The following is an 18,092-nucleotide window of genomic DNA, read 5'->3' as shown; positions in this document are numbered from 1 at the left end:
AGTTCGGGGGATCTAACATATAGTACAGTGATTATAGTTCATATTCGATTAAACACTTGAAAGTCGCTGAAGCATAGATCTTTTTTCTTTTTATGGCCACACCACAGCATATGGAAGTTACCAGGCCAGGACTGAAACCGACCAGCAGCTGTGACCTAAGCCACTGCAGATATTTAAACCCCTGTGCCATAGCGGGAACTCCCAGAATAGATCTTGAATGTCATCATCAACTGCAAATTACATGTCATGGAAAGTTCCCATGTGGCTCAGCTGTTAATGAACCTGACTAGCCCATAAGGATGTATGTCCGATCCCTGGCGCTGTTCAGTGGGTTGGGGATCCAGCATTGCTGTGAGCTGCAGTGTAGGGTCACAGATGCAGCTTGGATACCATGTTGCTATGGCTGTGGTATAGGCCATCAGTTTCAGCTCTGATTGGACACCTTGCCTAAGAATCTCCATATGCTGCAGGTAAGGCCCTAAAAAGACAAAAATAAAATAATTACGTGGCATAATGCAGGTGTCAGTTAATGCTACTATGGTGTTAATCACTTTGCAATGTAAGTCTATCAAATCAGCTTCTTCTATACATTAAAGCCCCACAGTGCTATATGTTACTTGTATCTGGAAGCTGGAAGGCGGGGGGGGGGGGGGGAAGCAACCTGAGGTGCTGTGGAAAGAGAAGATACCAAGTACAATATGGCTCAATGTTTGATGTGTAAGTGTGATAATGAATGATGCCCAGACAACTTCTTTCTTTCCACTATTTTGAAGGTCATACTTAAAATGAGAAACTCCTTAGAAGCCTAAGAAATAATAAATACCCCCCAAATCTCCTTCCTGCTTTGTTATGGAGCCCTACTAAGTTTCACTCACAAAAACAATGAAGCCGAGTCTGTATGTGTTAAGGAAAACCAATCCTCTAGGGTTTTACTGGAAAGACAGACCCGGACGAGCCCTTCCTGTATTAGGTGCTAGGTGACCAAGGGTCAGCAATGAAAGTCACGTCCCAGGAAACCCCTCAGTCCAGGCAACTAGGACGGTTGGTCACACTCAGAGCAGTTCCGTGTAAGCTTTCTGATGACCATACTGGCAGCATCATTCAAGAACTTCTCCGAGATGCTCCCACACGCAGGACTAAGTGCTTCAGGTGTACAAAGATGAACAAAGAGGAAAGAAAGTGAGTCAGCCCTTCCCCATGTGGAGGTTAGGCTGGTGCTGCACTGGAGGGCGGTTTCCCTGACTCGGGGGACACATAGTTTCTGAAGGTCCTTCGGGAGCCTGACATCCCATGGGCGACCGACTGTAAGTCCCAGGAATGTCTTCCACCAGAGCAGATCTGCAACAGCCCTGGTCAGAGGCAGGCCCAAGCTTACATCCTGGCTCCACAGCCTGAGAGCCCTGAGACCTTAGCCAAGACCCCAACCTCTGTGCTTCGAGTTTCACAATCTGTAAAATGCGGACACTCATAGTACCTGCTCTTCATGTGGCCGACACGAGCATTAATGAGTTAATACCTAACAAATTTTAAAACTGCATCTGGCACACAACAGTAAGTGCTCAATAAGTGTTATCTTCTCTTTTTATCATCATCCAAGGAGGGTTTGTATTCATTCTCAAGAAAAAGATGTCTAAGGTAAAGACCAGAGGTGTTATCATACTGTTTCTAGAGCCAAGAATAGAAAAACCTGTGTCTTTATTTTCAGGGACAAGTCACAAGAAACACAGGGGAAGATGGTCTCTTGTTTGACAGGTGGTAGCCCAACTGTGAGAGGAAGGAACAGAGTTGCAACTTCCAAAAATGCAAGCCTAGAACTTGACCGACAAGATAAGTTTTCAAGTACATAAAACCCAAGACAAAAATGGGGAAAAAAAAAAAAAAAAAAAAAAAAAAAGGCAGCTCATTCCAGTGTCATGAAAGGCTTGAGAATGAAAAATTCTGAAGAGGTGTCACTTGACTAGATTTTTTTTTAGTTTATACACTATAGTACCAAATAGAATTAGAGGAGAAAAAAAAAATCACACCAGATTGCACGTGAATATTTATTGAGAACTATGTTTCATTACACTGAACTCTCAGGTCTTTAGTTCCAAAATCTTAGTTAAGCAGCTGAGCACCAAGCAGTTACCAAGAGTCATCTGGTTCTTCAGGAGAAAAGCCTGTGAAACTGAATTAGGGAAAAACAAACATTGTTTTAACGTGTTAAATTCCTGTCAAGTTTATTCAGACATCTTTGTTAACGTTCTCCTTCCTTCCCTGTGGGGTTTCTGCCCTTGCTTACAATTTCTATCAGTAGCAATTTCACAAGTTAAAAAATCCAATGGGATTCTTTTGGAAGATGGTGCTTTTGATTGATGCAATTTCTTACAGGCACACTCCAATATCTGACCATTTCCCTGGCTGAGAAAACCCGCAATGTGATCACAGTTTGCGTAAGAATACCATGTTGGGGACACCGTACCTTTCGTCTTTGTCACTAGATGGCAATGTGTCCACTTGTGAGCCCTCTCTGGCCATCTTTTTTGAACTCTGACACAAAGATGAGAAGAGAAGAATTTTGCAATTAGATATGTATTAATTTTATTAAACACTTTATTATTTCTCTCAGAACTATTTTTGAAATATATATGTAATTTAAGAGTCTAAAAAAGCAATGACTTTTCAACATGACATTTAGGAAGCACATCGAAATAAACTAGTTACCCGGAAGCCATTCGCAACACCCACAGTACCTCAGACTTACATAAAATATTACTGTCCCACTACTAACGCATTCATTATTCATTCACAGGGTTTGCATTATATTTCTTTCATGTTCTTACAAAAAAAGAGACCTCCCAACCTTTACAAACTTTGACCAATCAAAATCTCATCCACCTTCTACCAACGCAAAAGTGACATTTTGACAGGAGTGTAAGATATTGAAAAGGCTTGAGGCTCCATGTGAACTTTGGATTTTCTATGCTGTTACCTTTGTCCCCAATGGAGAAGGCAGACCCTTATCACAAAGTTTTCAAATAACCCACAGAAGCCCTTGGCACCCCCCCCCCCAATAGAGGGCAGGCCCCAGCATTAGCACCTTATCTGCTAAGTCCTGGTCTTTATCCTGTTGGAGGACTTGCATGTATTTCTCTAAAGGATTTTCACCACAAATAGATTTAGATTTGTCTTTCATTTCCTGAAGACTCAGGACTTCAAATTCTTTTTCCATTTCCATCTTCAACGATTCTTCAATTAGCCTCTGAAACAGATGGATAACAAAATAAGAAATAAACAACTAGATCATCTAATTTGCTTTTTTTTGGCTTTTTAGGGCCACATATGTGGTATATGGAGGTTCCCAGGCTAGGGGTCGAACTGGAGCTATAACTGCTGGCCACAGCATAGCCACAACGGGGGGAGATCCAAGCTGTGCCTGCAACCTACACCAGAGCTCACAGCAACGCCAGATCCTTCACCCAATGAGTGAAGCCAGGGATCGAACCCACATCTTCATTGATAGTAGTCGCATTAATTACCACTGAGCCACAGCAGGAACTCCAATCTTCTAAAACTTTTAAGTGTTAAAAGATGCAGAGTAACGTAAATCCTGCTCCTGTAAGTACCATCTGCATGCCAGCAAACTGTTTTTTTCCATTGAACTCACTGCTACCATCAAAGGGGGACAAAAACATGTCATCTCAAGGAAGGAAGGGATTAATTTGCCTCAAATGTCCCACGTTTTAGACCAAATTAACCAGGAGGCCAAGGACCCTCCATATGGAAGATCAATTTAGCAAGACTCAGTAGGCATGCACAGTGGCCGGAATAATCCATCTGGGGCCAGAATCAGGGCGCAGAGGGCCAGAAGAGTACAGGAGGAAGGCAGCAAGCCCCAAAACCACCGCCCCAGCTGCTCTAGTCCCAGCTAGGCAACATGAGTCTCTTCTTTCAACCTCATTTACAACGAGAAGATCAACAACACAGCGAGAAGTTCATCTTGCCTACGAGCCCATTTTCAGGACCATCTGAGGATGCAGGCGAACTGAGGCACTACTAATACCAAACTTGGAAAGGCACGAGGTGCGCGTGCCCACAAATGTTCTCGGCAGCAAAGGGGCTGTGGCGGCCACCGACCGGGGTTCACTTACCCGCCCCTCCTAGGACTTGGAGACACGGCCTGACCTCCCCAGAGGAACGCTCTGCCGCAGGTGCAGCATGAAGAAGCTAGGACAGGGCACGTGTGCGCACTCTTACCCTTTCCTGATCCAGCTTTTCGAGTTCTCTCCGCCCCCTTTCCAAAGCTTCTTGCTGCTCGATATGCCTCCCCTCCCCTCCCTGCCTTAGTTCTCTTGCTTGTTGTTCCCATATTTCCTCTTCATCCTTCTGTTCTCCAAGTGGTTTCGGATCAACGCCTAATGGGACAAAAGATAAAGAGCAGCTGGCTTCCAGCAGTAAAATTTTCAAACCATCATGGACTGGCTTGCAGGGGCGGGCCTTGCCAAGCCCCAGGGACGCTGTGCGACTCTGAGCCGCCCCCTGTGCCCATGCTCTGAGGGGCTGCTATTTTCTATTCCTTCCCACGCTTTAATTATTGGCCTGCTCCCTAGAGGTCCCAGCGTAAGACTCTGTGCCTCACAGATTTAATTCAATTTCAATCCCCCTGATGGGGAGGCTGACCTTTCTCCTCCAGCTCTGGCCTAGAACCTAATTTCTTTCACCCATGCTAAGAAACAGACAAATTCACACATTCACCAAAGGAGTCTGGACCTCTTCACTATGCCCTGTTCTAGCTGAGCTGGCTTCATTAACAGGAGGGAGGCTATAACCTTCTTTCTCATTACTGGCCATGAAGTCCAGGACCAGAGGTCACAGCTGGTTATTCCCATAGGCAGAAATGCAGCCTCTTCCCTCCTTGGTGGGGACAGTGGTCACTACCAAGTAGTGTTGCTTTCGCATGTGGAACAGAGCTCCCAGAAAGGAATGCTGTTGGGGTGCCAATTTAAAAAGTTTTAAAGAAGGAAGAAAAAAGGGAACCTTCTCTACTGTGGGTATACTATGTGGCACAGAGAAACATCTTTGGACATAAGAGAGCAAAAAACAAAAACAAAAAAGTGTTTCCACTGGCATGTCAAAGATACCAAGTTTCAGCCTTTTCATTTTGCTTTACACTAAGATGTAGAAGTGAAATAATGAACATTAGAGCACTTCTCAATGACTGAAATGTAACCACACTATTTAATGATAATCTGCCTTCCACCTCAGAGGCAGGACAGCTATCTAAGGTGGTTTCCCATAGTCTACTCTTATTATTCCCAGCTGTGCCAGGTCGCCGCCATCCTGACTCAGTACCCAGCCCGTCGGAGGTCCCTGGAGACAGTCTGCTGACTGTCTGACTCTCCCACCAGAAGCTCCGTGAAGCAGGGGCTTGCCATAGTTCACTGCTGGATGCCCAGGCCCCACCAAAGTGCCCAGCATAGAGAAGCTCTTGATCAAGTTGCACTGAATGAGGGCTTTGCAGAAAGACTTACTCTGAAATCAGGAAAATCTCTTGCCTCTGCCAGCAATTCCTCATATTCCTGAGTACTGTGACTTCAACCAAGAAACTGCTCACCAGAGGCTTTGCAGAGGTTTGGGGGATGATGTTCTCCCAGTGTTGGGAAAGGACCAGAAGGTGGTTTCACTCAGTATGAGGCTTCAACACTTTGGGCCAAGGAGAAAAGGACCCGGCTGTGGGCCCAGTCCTGGCGCAAAGCTTCGACCTCCCCCTCCACACGCCTCGGGGGAAGTGGGGATGCAGGGAAGAGCAGGGGAGAGGGAAGGAGGGCCAGGCAAGAGAAATCTGATGACCAGGGTCGCTCTAACACTAGCAGCTCTTCTGGAGACTGAAATATCAAGCTGTTACTGTCCTAATTTTTTTTTCTTTAGAGTCGCAGGTGCAGCATATGCAAATTCCCAGGTTAGAGTTCAAACCAGAGCTGCAGCTGCTGGCCTATACCACAGCCACAGTAACACCAAATCTGAGCCACATCTGAGACCTAGACCACAGCTCACAGCAACTACAGATCCTTAACCCACTGAGTGAGGCCAGGGATTGAACCTGTGTCCTTATGGATACTAACTGGGTTTGAGCCACAACCGAACTCCACTGTCCCAATTTTTTAAAGCACCAAGGAAGCAAGTATAAAGAAAAATAATATGAGTAGTATTAATTAATTAATATATCTTGTTAGTTAAGATAAAGCAAAACTTACTGGGGTACTGACAGGAGACAGCCCTGGTGTGCAGAGCGGCTGCGGCACTGTCCATGTGAGGCATGTTGCCAGTGGGAAGGCAGCCGTCCATTTCAAGCTGCCTGGGCGTGTTCCCCACATCTGCACAAGGCACAAACAAAGGGCCCTTTAACTGCATGCAGTGGCAGGAGAAGGGAGGGTAGGCTAACTTCTCACCCAGCGCTCAAGTTTCAGCCAAAGCAACTGGGTCAGCCCTTTCCTTACAGGATTCCAGGGAGCCACCCTAGCCCCTTGCCCGTGCACTTGCTTCTCAAACCTTCTTAGGAGGTTCATTTACAAATTCCATGTGTTACTCAGTGACAGAAGGACCCACCCAGTGAGTATGCTGATAATCATTTGTATTTTATTTAAATATTAATGATTTAACAAAAGTAATCAAGTGGGTTACAAAGACTTTTGCAAAATATACTAAGCCCTCTAGTTTACCTGTTCAAACATTACACATTCAGACTTGAGATGATGTTCATGAAGGCAAAAATTATAAATAAAACATGGGAAATACAGCCAATACTCCATCATCACTACATATGGAGTACAGCCTTTAAAAACTGGCTCATGATACTGTTCACCCGTAACTTATGTAATACTGTACAGCAACGATACTTCAATAAAAGAACTGTTACACAAACTAACTAGTACAGTATGTCTCTGTGGGATTGCTTTTTCTCACGAAACCATTCTGTGGAGACCCATGTAAACTGTTGCATATCAACACTGTTCCATCTACTTGTGGAGTGGGAGTTCATGGTGGAGACTTAACATCCCTTGTTTAACCACCCACTAACTGAAGGGGATCTGGGTTGTTTCAAATTTGGGGCTGTTACGAATAAAACTTCTATAACCCAAAACAAAAACAAGAAAGTGAGAGAGAGACTTGCCAAGCCAGAAAGAACCTGAGAGCTGGTCGACCCTCAATTTCTATTTTATACTGAAGCAGCTGGCCCTGAGACAGAGCAGTCTAAGGCAGGGCCACGCCAGGCCACCAGTTCTCATACCCTTAAGCTCCATCCTGTACCTCCGTTCTGTAGCTAACAAAGGGTTTTCTAAATCTGCGACAATTGATGGAAACAACATAATTCCAAGAAAAATAGTATCTTCATATTCCATAAAAAGGGGAAAAAAGGCAAATTTTAAGAAGTCATTTATTTTAAATCTGGGCCCATCCTAAACTTCATAAATTAAGGATTCACTTCTGGGCCTAGCTGCAACTTTGAAATCGGTTATCCCAAAATTTTTAATAAATGGAACTCAGGACTTGAAAATCTTTGTGATACAAAAATGAGGCACTATAGCTGTACTTGTAGTTTTATCACAAAATAAAAATGTCCTAATTTATAACTGCTTTTGCCTTTTATTTTTTTATCATTTTAGGACTGCAGGAGCAGCACGTGGAAGTTCCCAGGCGGGGGTCAAATCAGAGCTATAGCTGCCAGCCTACACCACAGCCACAGCAACGCGGGATCCTTAACCCACTTAATCCTAACCCAGGGACTGAACCTGCATCCTCATTGAGACTAGCCGGGTTCCTTACTGCTGAGCCACAATGGGAACTCCTGCTTTGGCTTTTATAACAACAAACATGTTTCACCAAAACTAAACTTCCAATATTTTAAACTTACAAAAACAAGCATTCATATTTAAACTCACATTCAAATGATGCTTCAGATTCTTCATTATCCTTAAAAGCTGGCTTGTCCGAATTTGCAAATTGGTTTTTCTCAAGTTCCATTTGTCTTTGATAAAGGCTATCAGAAGAATAAAATTCAAGAATGTGAAGCTTTAGTAACATAAAACAAAAGAGTGGAGGGTGATGAAAAAGCTTTTTGTGACTGGAGCAAACGCTTTGGAAAATTCATTGTTCCCTGACTCACAGAGAGTAAGGACTACTGCAGTGGTTGCACTCCACGTGCCAGGCCTTGTTCCCAAGAGTCACAGCACCTTAACTCTGGTAGTCCTCCAGACTGCCCAGGCCCGTGCAGCGAGGCAGGTGCTACCACCCCTAAGGAAGAACAACGCTGCCCTCTCACTACCGCACCTCAGAAGAATTGTTAACACCTAGAAAACATTTGTGGACGAAAACCAAGCTCCACACAGCTTTAGCAACGAGCCAGCTGAAGACGTACCGCCAGCAGCCCCTGTGTACCATAGCATCCTAGCTTGGCCCCCGTGTCCTCTCTCCACAGAAGCGATATAACACAACATTACACACTTGAGGACCAGGACAGGCCCAAGGGGCCATTTGCAACTCTGCAGAACTGCATCAACACACAGATACCCAGGCTGGAGCCCAGAAAGAGGGAGTCAGAATCTCCCCCACCTTAGGGACTGGGCAACAGGCAGGGGTTCCACACATGACTTCAATCCCAGCCTGGGCCACCCACCACTGAGCCTTTCAACACACCCACGCCACCCTGCATCAGCCCTATATTCTAGAGCCCACAGCATTTTGGATGGAGTTTATCTCAGTGATTTACCAAGTGCAGCCTTATTTGCTTATATTTAAATGCCAAAATATTTGTCAATGAGTTTTTAATGATGTATGATGCGACTGCAAATTCTATACTGTCACACAGTCTTTAACATCACCTAAACCCCCACACAAATTAAGGCTGAGATTTCAGGTGGCTAAGAGCCCAGAAGTTACCTGGCCTTTGGCTCCATTGGGCTGGAAAGTGAGTGCACTGAGAGGCTGTGCCAGCACTCAGCAGGTGAAGGCTGCAGTGTTCTGTCACCTACCAAGCAGGAGACACGAGGAGGAGAATGTTACAGATGGTGTGGAGAGGACAGCAATGGGGTTTCTGTTACTCTGAAAATGAGTGCCATTATCCTTGCAAAAGCCAAGAATGATGTGTTAATGATTCCCCAGCCATGACATGGGGGAGACGATGGGGTCCCCAGGGAGCCTGCAGATAGATGGAGGGTTGCTGGCTCCCACCACCTCCTGCTGTCTAGGCTGCACTCTCAGAGGATCAGAGGACACATCCCAGGAGAACTAACCTATCTGTCCCCTGAGCAGGAGCTTACCTTCCAAGAACATCTCACTGTCAAGGCTTCTTCTCGCTTTGGGGAGAGAAGTGGAGGAGAGGCATCTGGATGCCTCTCCCTTGTGTGACCTGGAGGCCGAGCTGCTGGTCACCTCAGACACTTCGCTGTTGTCCTTTCGCTGCTCGCTCATCTGAGGCTGCTGAGAGGCAACTTGGTCCTCGGGAAAAACACCCCTGTCGGGGGCACTTGGAAGGATGTTCTTGAGATTCCCCAGCAGGCGCAGCAGGGGTGGGCTCCTGGCTTCCAGTGGGCTCTTGGCGGGGCACTGACTGACCCTTTGATGGTAGTTCTGGAAAGCTTTTTCCAAGCACTTGGCCTCTTGCTCTAGCTCTCTCACCCGAGCCTTGGTGCTAGCTACAAATTCCAGGTCAGAATCAGGGGAACTGCCCTCTGGGCTTGCACTGGGGTAACTTGGGATCCATGGTGTAACTGTGCCTGCCAGCAGCTCGTCCTGTCTCAAAGCGTTTTTCAAGAAATCCCTGCTTATGCTACCATCCAGGGGCCCCATCTTGCCGCCCATTAACCTGCTGACGGAGCGACTGAGCAGAGATGGCTTTGGGTTGCGGTACACTTCATTCTCCAAGGCTGTGGGTGACGAGCAGACATAGGGTGAGAGACAAGAGGGGGAAAGGTACAGAATCAAACTGATATGTTTCTGTTTCAAATTTTAATAAGGACAGACTTGCACATAAACAGCTTCTGAAACCACCACTGTCCTAACAGCAATTATTAACATTTCTCAAGAACAACTATGTACAAACTACTGCTTCCTAGGCTTTCTTTTGTAATACATGGTATTATTTCACAACCTATTACACACAACCTTCAAGTCCAAAAAGCTCTGAGAACTGAGAAGGTACTCACGATTTATTTCTGGGCAAAGTCTAACCAGATGTGAACGCTGGTGGCTAAAAAACACCTGACTTGAGCTGACATAAACCCATTTATAATCTCTATTTTTTCCATCCAGCATGCATGTTCATACACTGACTACAAAGCAGTGAATGTGTTTGACCCCAGGGTGCTGCCACCGAACCCCTGGGGCTGTGGCCAAAGCCACAGCAGATGACCTGAGGCTGAGATAAGAGAATGAGAACATGTGATCCTGGCACCACTGTGGGCCCAGAACTCTCACTGCTCCCATGTCACAGATGGAGGCTGTGACTAATTGAGGCTGAGTGCCATGCTTAGCAAGGTGTAGAGTCACTACACCCAGTGCAAAGCCAGCACATGTGACTGCTCCTGTCCTGCCAACCCCACCCCAATGATGCCACAGGACAGATGCTTGCGATGCGGGCGTTCAAAAAACTTCCATTCTTATTAAACTATTCCCCACGAGAGGAGCTCACTATGGTTTCAGCTGTGGGCAGTTTGGCAAATGCCAAGGTATAGAGAGAAAATGAGGAAAGAAAAGAGCAGAGATGATAAAATGACAGAAATCAAATTGGCGTGGGGGACAAGGGGCCAAGGGCCTGAGGAGGAGAAGTGCAAATGGGAACCAAGGAAGGCTCAGAACCATGAACACAGGGAAACTTGAGCTGAGTGTGAAAGCAGCTAAACAAAGCATACAGGCTGTGGCAGACCTGGGAGAAGTAGGAGGGGCAGCAGCATCCATCCACTGGAGACCCAGGAACAAAACGATAGCAGGGCCCACTGCCCGAGGGTTTATATGCACTGGGCACTGTACTGCAGCCCATCCCATTTCCCCTCCATCCTCCACAGCCCGGGAGGTATTATTATGCTCGCTACAAAGGGGGAAACGGAGGCCCAAGGAAGTTAAAGGAACGTGTCTGAAGCCAAACAACCAACTTCAAAAATGGGGACCAAAACCAATTTTCCAATTCCAGTAGCAGTGCTCTTTTTGCCAGGCCACCCTGCCTTTCCAGCGGATGTATGCGTTTATCAAGGAGTGTCTAACACCACTGAAGAGTAGGTTGATCTTACTGTCAGGATGACAAATAAAAAAGGAAACTCCCTAGGTCCAGAGGCAAACTATTACATATGGGATGGATAAACAACCAGGTCCTACTGTACAGCAACAGGGATTTAATATTTAATACCCTGTGATAATCCACAATGGAAAAGAATACGAGAAAGAATATGTATGTAAAACTGAGCTACTTCACTGTACAGCAGATATTAACACAACATTATAAATCAACTATTATACTTCAATAAATTTTAAAAGACAGAAAGCAAGCAAGCCTAGGTCCAGGGTGAATTTGGGGACCTCTGCATCACCACCACACCCTTCCTATTTGGGGAATGAGACTCTCCCATGTGTGGGGCACCTGTGAGAAGTCACTCTAAGTGATGACCTGACTGGTACCCCTGAAATGGACAGGCAGTTTGACTTCTAAAACAGCACCTATTTCTATAGCTTTTTCCCTACTATGAGAATTACTACGAATTCAGTGATAACCAGCATTACATTTGCACAAACCTACTTTTAGGTTAAAAATGTCTCTAACCTGTCTGAGTTTGTTTAAGCTGCAACTTTAGGTCAGTAACCTGCATAGTTAACCTCTTGACAGAAGCATCGTAATCCAGTATCTGGGCCTTCAGCTGGGCGGAATGCTCAATCTGCAGAGATTTAGAGAAGGGAAAGAAATCAACTCAAAACCCATCACAGCTCACTTCGAAGGAACAGTTCTCATACTGGGCTTACTCCCTTTGTTTGCTTGGTCAATTCTGAGCAGCTTTACAGCCCATAACCCATGTGGTCCCTGTAAAGTAACAACAGACCACACAAGTGTCCACTTCCTCTTGCACCCATATCCGAGCAGCTACTCCAGAGCCTGGGCAAACTCCAGAGAGGGAAGCAGTATTTCCAAGGCACGGGGTGAGAAGTGAGACACTGCTACTGTGAACAGCATCAGGACCTGGGGAATTTTGTCTTTAGCTGTGTCTGCTTGCCTTTGGATTTCGCGACTATTACGAATACCAAGTTACACAATCACTAGAGCATTCTCTCGGATGGAAACGAGACCTTTAGCATCTCGGGGGATCGCCGATGTAAGAAAGACTCTTATTTACACTGGTGTGGTGTGCATCAAGTTCACACATCCAAGCAGCGGACTGGCCTGACCCCTGGGCCCAAGGAGAGATACTCACTTCGCTTTGCAGCTGTTTTTGCAGAGCTTGCTTGTGGGTTTCAAGCTCCTTATGCTCAAGCATGATAGCATTTTCTGCTTTCTTTAATTCTTTCTGGAAAATCACCAGCTCAGGAGATGGCTCAGTTATGCCTAAGAGGGCAAAAAAGCCTGGTCATTACCAACCCTGAGTTATCTCATTTAATTCACAAAAGTAGCTCAAGTGGTTTCATACTGGTCTTCCTTTGCTTTGTATGCACACAATATTATATTTATTCTATCAAAAGAACTATGAGCAATTCTGACTCACAAATTTCAAAACACAAAGAATGCGAATAAGTGCACATATTTCACTTCTCTCAAATATTACTCCACATAGTAGAATGCTTTCAAATTCTCAAATTAACTTGAAAGCCCACCTTTCCCCTCTTTCATACACAGAGGCAGAGAAGGAGTGCTCTATTGAAACCCATCAATATTGTGCTGAGTTCCAATTCAATCTGTGCATCTGCCAGTGGCTCTCTTGTCCAGACAGAAAGTAGATGCCGTCTCCAAACTAGGTCATGCAAGGACCCTTCAATGAAGGGTGACTCATATTGGGTTCCTAGCTACCAAAGACTATGTAATTCTCTGGGTTAGTAATGGGGCCATGCCATTACCAGTCCTTGAGCTTCGAGGGCCAGGGAGGGAGGAATTTCCAGAACTGGAGGGAGCAAGTTGACTCAAGTGCAGAGTGCAGGTGAGAAGCCATCCCAGAAGCACTGCAATCTTGCTTGGTTGAGAGGTGCGGAATCACTGTACATAGAGGTGGTGGAGAGGGCCGACAACCTTGACCCCTCTTCCCACCTCGAAGTGCTTGAGGTTATCCCCATTGGGCACAGGCACAGGAGTCAGAAGGAGAGGAGCCCAGTATCATCCACAGAGGTAGATATGGACAGTTTTTAAATATTTCTTCTTAGGGACACTATTAATTATGGAATAGCAAGCAAAAAGGAAGGAATCTGAGAACTTAAATTTTAGGTAATCTTCTCAATTGAAGCCTCTCTCCAGAGAAGCTTCATTTCATAATATGATGCTAACATGAACTACAGTAACATGCAGACAGGCAGGTGAAGCCAGTTTACACTAGGAACTCTGGTCTGAAGGGTGGAGTACAAGGCCTCTGCACAAAGCATCCTATGAGCAAATAAAACCAGACCAAGCACTCAGGTAAGAAAAAGACTGCCCAAATTTTGTCAATTCATCACTCTTTTGGTCAGTTTTTCTTAAGTTTCATGGAAGTTTAGTATGTCTTCAGCTTGGACATTAGAAACAAAGGGGATGAGATGGCACAGGAGAAGGACTTGAGCTCACCTCCTCTCAAAAAAAAACACCAAAATTGCAACTAACTAGTCAATATCCATCTACTGAAAAAGACCAGAACCAACCAAAAGAGGGACTTACATCCAAAGACAAAGAAGTCTAATGAGATGAGGTCCTCTCACAGGAATAAGAGTTTTGATCCCCGTGTCAGGCTACCTAGCCTGAGGGTCTGACATCAGGAGGAGGGGTCACCAGAGCATTTGGCTTTGCAGGCCAGTGGAGAATGACTATAGGAGCGCCATAGGACTGGGGGAAACAGAGACTCCGCTCTCAGAGGGTACATACATGGTTTCATGTGCACTGGGACCCAGGGCAAGGCAGTGATGCCATAGAAGCCTGGGCCAGACCTACCTGTGGGTCCTGGAGGATCTCCTGAGGAGGCAGGGGTTGGCTGTGACTCACTGTGAGGACAAAGACACAGGAGGCCAAAGCCCCAAACTATTCATGGGTGTGAGCTCTCCCAAAGGTTGCCATTATTGGTGCTGAGACCTGACCCCATCCAACACCCTGCAGGCTCCCATGCTGAGATATCCCAGGCCAAACTAACAACAGGATGCAAACACAGTATTTAGAAAAATCTCCTAGGACCTCAGTTGCCTCTAAACACACCCCATCATATAGTACTGCCCACCAGAGAGACAAGACTCAGCTCCACTAACCAGTGGGCAGGCACTGGTCCCTCCCGCCGGGAAGCCTGCACAAACCCCTGGAACCCCCTCACCATGAGAAGGCAGACACCAGAAGAAAGAGGAACTACAATCTTACAGACTGAAAAAAGGAGACCACAAACAAAGAAAGTCAGACCAAAATGAGACAGAACAGAAATATGTTCCAAAACAAAGGAATGAGATAAAACCTTGCACAACTTAGTGAAGCAGAGATAGGCAGTCTACCTGAAAAAGAATTCAGAGTAATTAAAGTAAGGATGATCCAAGATCTTGTTAAAAGAATGGAGGCGCAGACCAAGAAGGTACAAAAAAAGTTTAAAAAATAGGTATAAAGTTTAAAGAACAAACAATACTGTAGCTGAAATGAAAAATACACTAGAAGGAGTCAGTAGTAGAATAAATGAGGCAGAAAAACGAATGAGCAGGAAGAGAGACTGGTGAAAATCACTGCCATGGAGCCAAATAAAGAAAAATGAAAGAAAATAAATGCAGACAGTCTCAGAGACTTCTGTACAATGTTAAATACACCAATAGTGACATTATGGCAGCCCCAGAAGAAGAGAGAGAAAGGACCTGATAAAATATTGAAAGAGATAATAACCCAAAATTTCAATAACAGAGAAGAAAAAGTAACTCAAATTGATGAAGGGAAGAGAGCTCCATAAAGTATAAACTCAAGAAGGAATACAGCAAGGGACATACATATTAAAATATGACAAAAATTAAAGACAAAGTGAAAATATTAAGAAAAACAACAGAAAAACAACAAATAACATACAATTGAATCCCCATAAGTGGATTTTTCAGTAGAAATGCTACAGGTCAGAAGGGAACATATATTTAAAGTGATGAAGTAAAGAAACATACAGCAAGAATACTCTCCCTAGCAAGGTTCTTGTTCAGATTTGATGGAGAAATCAAAAGCTATATAGACAATAAAAGCTGAAAAAATCAGCACCACCAAACCAGCTTTATAATAAATGCTAGAATAACTTCTTGAGGCAGAAAAGAAAAGGTTACAGATAGAAACAAGAAAATGACAAATGGGAAAGCTCATTGGTAAAGGTGAACATACAGTAAAGGTAGGAAATCATCCTCTCGCAAATATGATATCAAACCAGCAACTGTGAAAAGAGTACAAATGCAAGACATAAGAAATTCATTTGAAATTAAGAGACCAGCAGCTTAAAACAATCTTGTGTATATACATACTGCTATAACAAAACTTCATGGTGACCACAACCAAAAATCTACAACAGAGTCACACATAAAGAAGAAAAAGTAATTCAAATACAACACTAAAGATAGAGAACAAAAGATTAAGGGAAGAAAAAAGACCTAAAAAACAAATATAATATAGTTAATAAAACTGCAATCTGAATGTATATTCTGATAAATACCTTAAATGTAAATGGATTAAACGCTCTAAGCAAAAGACATAGACTATCTAAATGGATACAAAATGAAGACCCATATATATGCTGTCTACAAGAGATCCTCTGATACACAGACACATTCAGACTCAAAATAAGAGGATGGAAAAATGTATTCTGGGTAAATGGAAATCAAAAGAAAGATGGAGTATCAATACCATCAGACAAAAACACTTTAAAATAAAGAAGGTTACAAGAGACCAAGGACACTATATAATGATCAAAGGATCAATCCAACAAGGCATTACAATTGTAAATACATACATACTCTACATAGAAGCACTTCAATATATAAAGTAACTGCTAATAGTCATAAAAGGAGAAATTGATAATAACACAATAGTAAGGGTCTTTAACACCCCACTTACAAAAATGGATAGATCATCCAGATGGAAAATAATAAGGAAGCATAGACCTTAACTGATACACTAGACCAAATGGACTTAACTGATATTTCTAGAACATTCCACTTGAAATTGGAAAAATACATATTCTTCTCAAATGCACATGAAATGTTCTACAGGACAGATCACATCTTGTGCTACCAAGCAAGTCTCAAAAATTTAAGAAAACTGAAATCATACCAAGCATCTTTGCTGATCACAACACTCAAAATTAGAAATCAACTGCAAAAAAAAAACAAACACATGAACAGTATGCTACTTAACAGAAAAGAAATAAAGAAAAAAAAAACGCACAACAATCCAAAACATATGGGATGCCACAAATGCAGTTCTAAGAGAGAAGTTTATATCAAAAATCTAAAATAAAAAAACTTGTAGCTAAAGCAACTAGACAAAAAAGAACAAACAAAACCTAAAGTTAGTAGAAGAAATCATAAAAATTAGAGCAGATTCATTAAAAAAACACAAATGACTGAATCAAAAAATTGTCAGAAGATCTAAAAAGACATTTTTCCAAAGACAGATGGCCAAAAGCACATGAAAAGATGCTCAACATTGCTAATTACTAGAGAAATGCAAATCAAAAGTACAACGAGATATCACCTCACACCAGTCAGAATATCCATCATCAAAAAGTCTTCAAACAATAAACGCTGGAGAGGGTGTGGAGAAAAGGAAACTCTCCTACACCATTGGTAGGAATATAAATTGGTACAATCACTATGGAGAACATTATGGAAGTTCTTTAAAAAACTAAATATAGAACTGCTATATGTCCCAGCATTCCCACTCCTGGGCATCTAACTAGAGAAAATCATAATTTGAAAAAATATATGTCCATGATTTTCTTTTCTGAGGAGATGTTCATTTGTGCTGGATATTAGATTCCAGTTATAAGTGATATCATATGGTATTTGTCTTTGTCTTTCTGGCTCATTTCGCTCAGGATGAGAGTCTCTAGTTCCATCCATGTTGCTGCAAATGGCATTATGTCATTCTTTTTTATGGCTGAGTAGTATTCCATTGTGTATATATACCACATCTTCCAGATCCAATCATCTGTGGATGGACATTTAGGTTGTTTCCATGTCCTGGCTATTGTGAATAGTGCTGCAATGAACATGTGGGTGCAAGTGTCTCTTTTAAGTAGAGCTTTGTCCGGATATATGCCCAAGGGTGGGATTGCGGGGTCATATGGAAGTTCTATGTATAGATTTCTAAGGTATCTCCAAACTGTTCTCCATAGTGGCTGTACCAGTTGACATTCCCACCAACAGTGCAGGAGGGTTCCCTTGGAGAAGAGACTTGTGGCTGCCTAATGGGAGGGAGAGGGAGTGGGAGGGATTGGGAGCTTGGGCTTATCAGACACAACTTAGAATAGATTTACAAGGAGATCCTGCTGAATAGCATTGAGAACTATGTCTAGATACTCATGTTGCAACAGAAGAAAGGGTGGGGGAAAAATGTAATTGTAATGTATACATGTAAGGATAACCGGACCCCCTCGCTGGACAGTGGGAAAAAAAAAATTATTATAAAAAAGAAAAAAATGAAAAGATATATGCACCCAATGTTCATTGCAACACTATTCACAATAGCCAAGACATGGATGCAACCTAAATGTCCATCAACAGAGGAATGGATAAAGAAGATGTAGTACATATACACAGTGGAAATTACTCAGCTATAAAAAAGAATAAAATAATACCATTTGCAGCAACATGAATGAACCTAGAGACTCTCCTATTAAGTGAAGTCAGTCAGACAGAAAAGGACAAGTGTGCATCACTTATACATGGACTCTAAAAAAATGACA

The 18,092-nt window shown here is 43.5% G+C and overlaps 1 protein-coding gene across 4 annotated transcripts in view; it reads right to left on the bottom strand.

Annotated features, from left to right (window-relative positions):
• LOC110255257 (oral-facial-digital syndrome 1 protein-like) overlaps positions 2,029-18,092 on the bottom strand; it is a 58,939-nt gene continuing 42,875 nt past the window's right edge. For all 4 annotated transcript variants that reach the window (XM_021080897.1, XM_021080898.1, XM_021080900.1 and 1 more), the window contains 10 exons: positions 12,432-12,562; positions 11,789-11,900; positions 9,297-9,902; positions 8,917-9,004; positions 7,920-8,017; positions 6,234-6,353; positions 4,237-4,394; positions 3,080-3,241; positions 2,462-2,529; positions 2,029-2,167 (listed from right to left, as the gene is read on the bottom strand). In XM_021080897.1, the coding sequence (XP_020936556.1) occupies positions 2,125-2,167; positions 2,462-2,529; positions 3,080-3,241; positions 4,237-4,394; positions 6,234-6,353; positions 7,920-8,017; positions 8,917-9,004; positions 9,297-9,902; positions 11,789-11,900; positions 12,432-12,562 (1,586 nt within the window). In that variant the 3' untranslated portion in view covers positions 2,029-2,124. The remainder of the gene's footprint in view (positions 2,168-2,461; positions 2,530-3,079; positions 3,242-4,236; positions 4,395-6,233; positions 6,354-7,919; positions 8,018-8,916; positions 9,005-9,296; positions 9,903-11,788; positions 11,901-12,431; positions 12,563-18,092) is intronic.

The sequence above is a fragment of the Sus scrofa genome, chromosome Y (assembly GCF_000003025.6).
Source record: "Sus scrofa isolate TJ Tabasco breed Duroc chromosome Y, Sscrofa11.1, whole genome shotgun sequence".
In the NCBI taxonomy this organism is placed as follows: Eukaryota; Metazoa; Chordata; class Mammalia; order Artiodactyla; family Suidae; genus Sus; species Sus scrofa.
The sequence above is the reverse complement of the archived record's forward strand: the minus strand, read 5'-3'. Positions and strand labels throughout refer to the sequence as shown.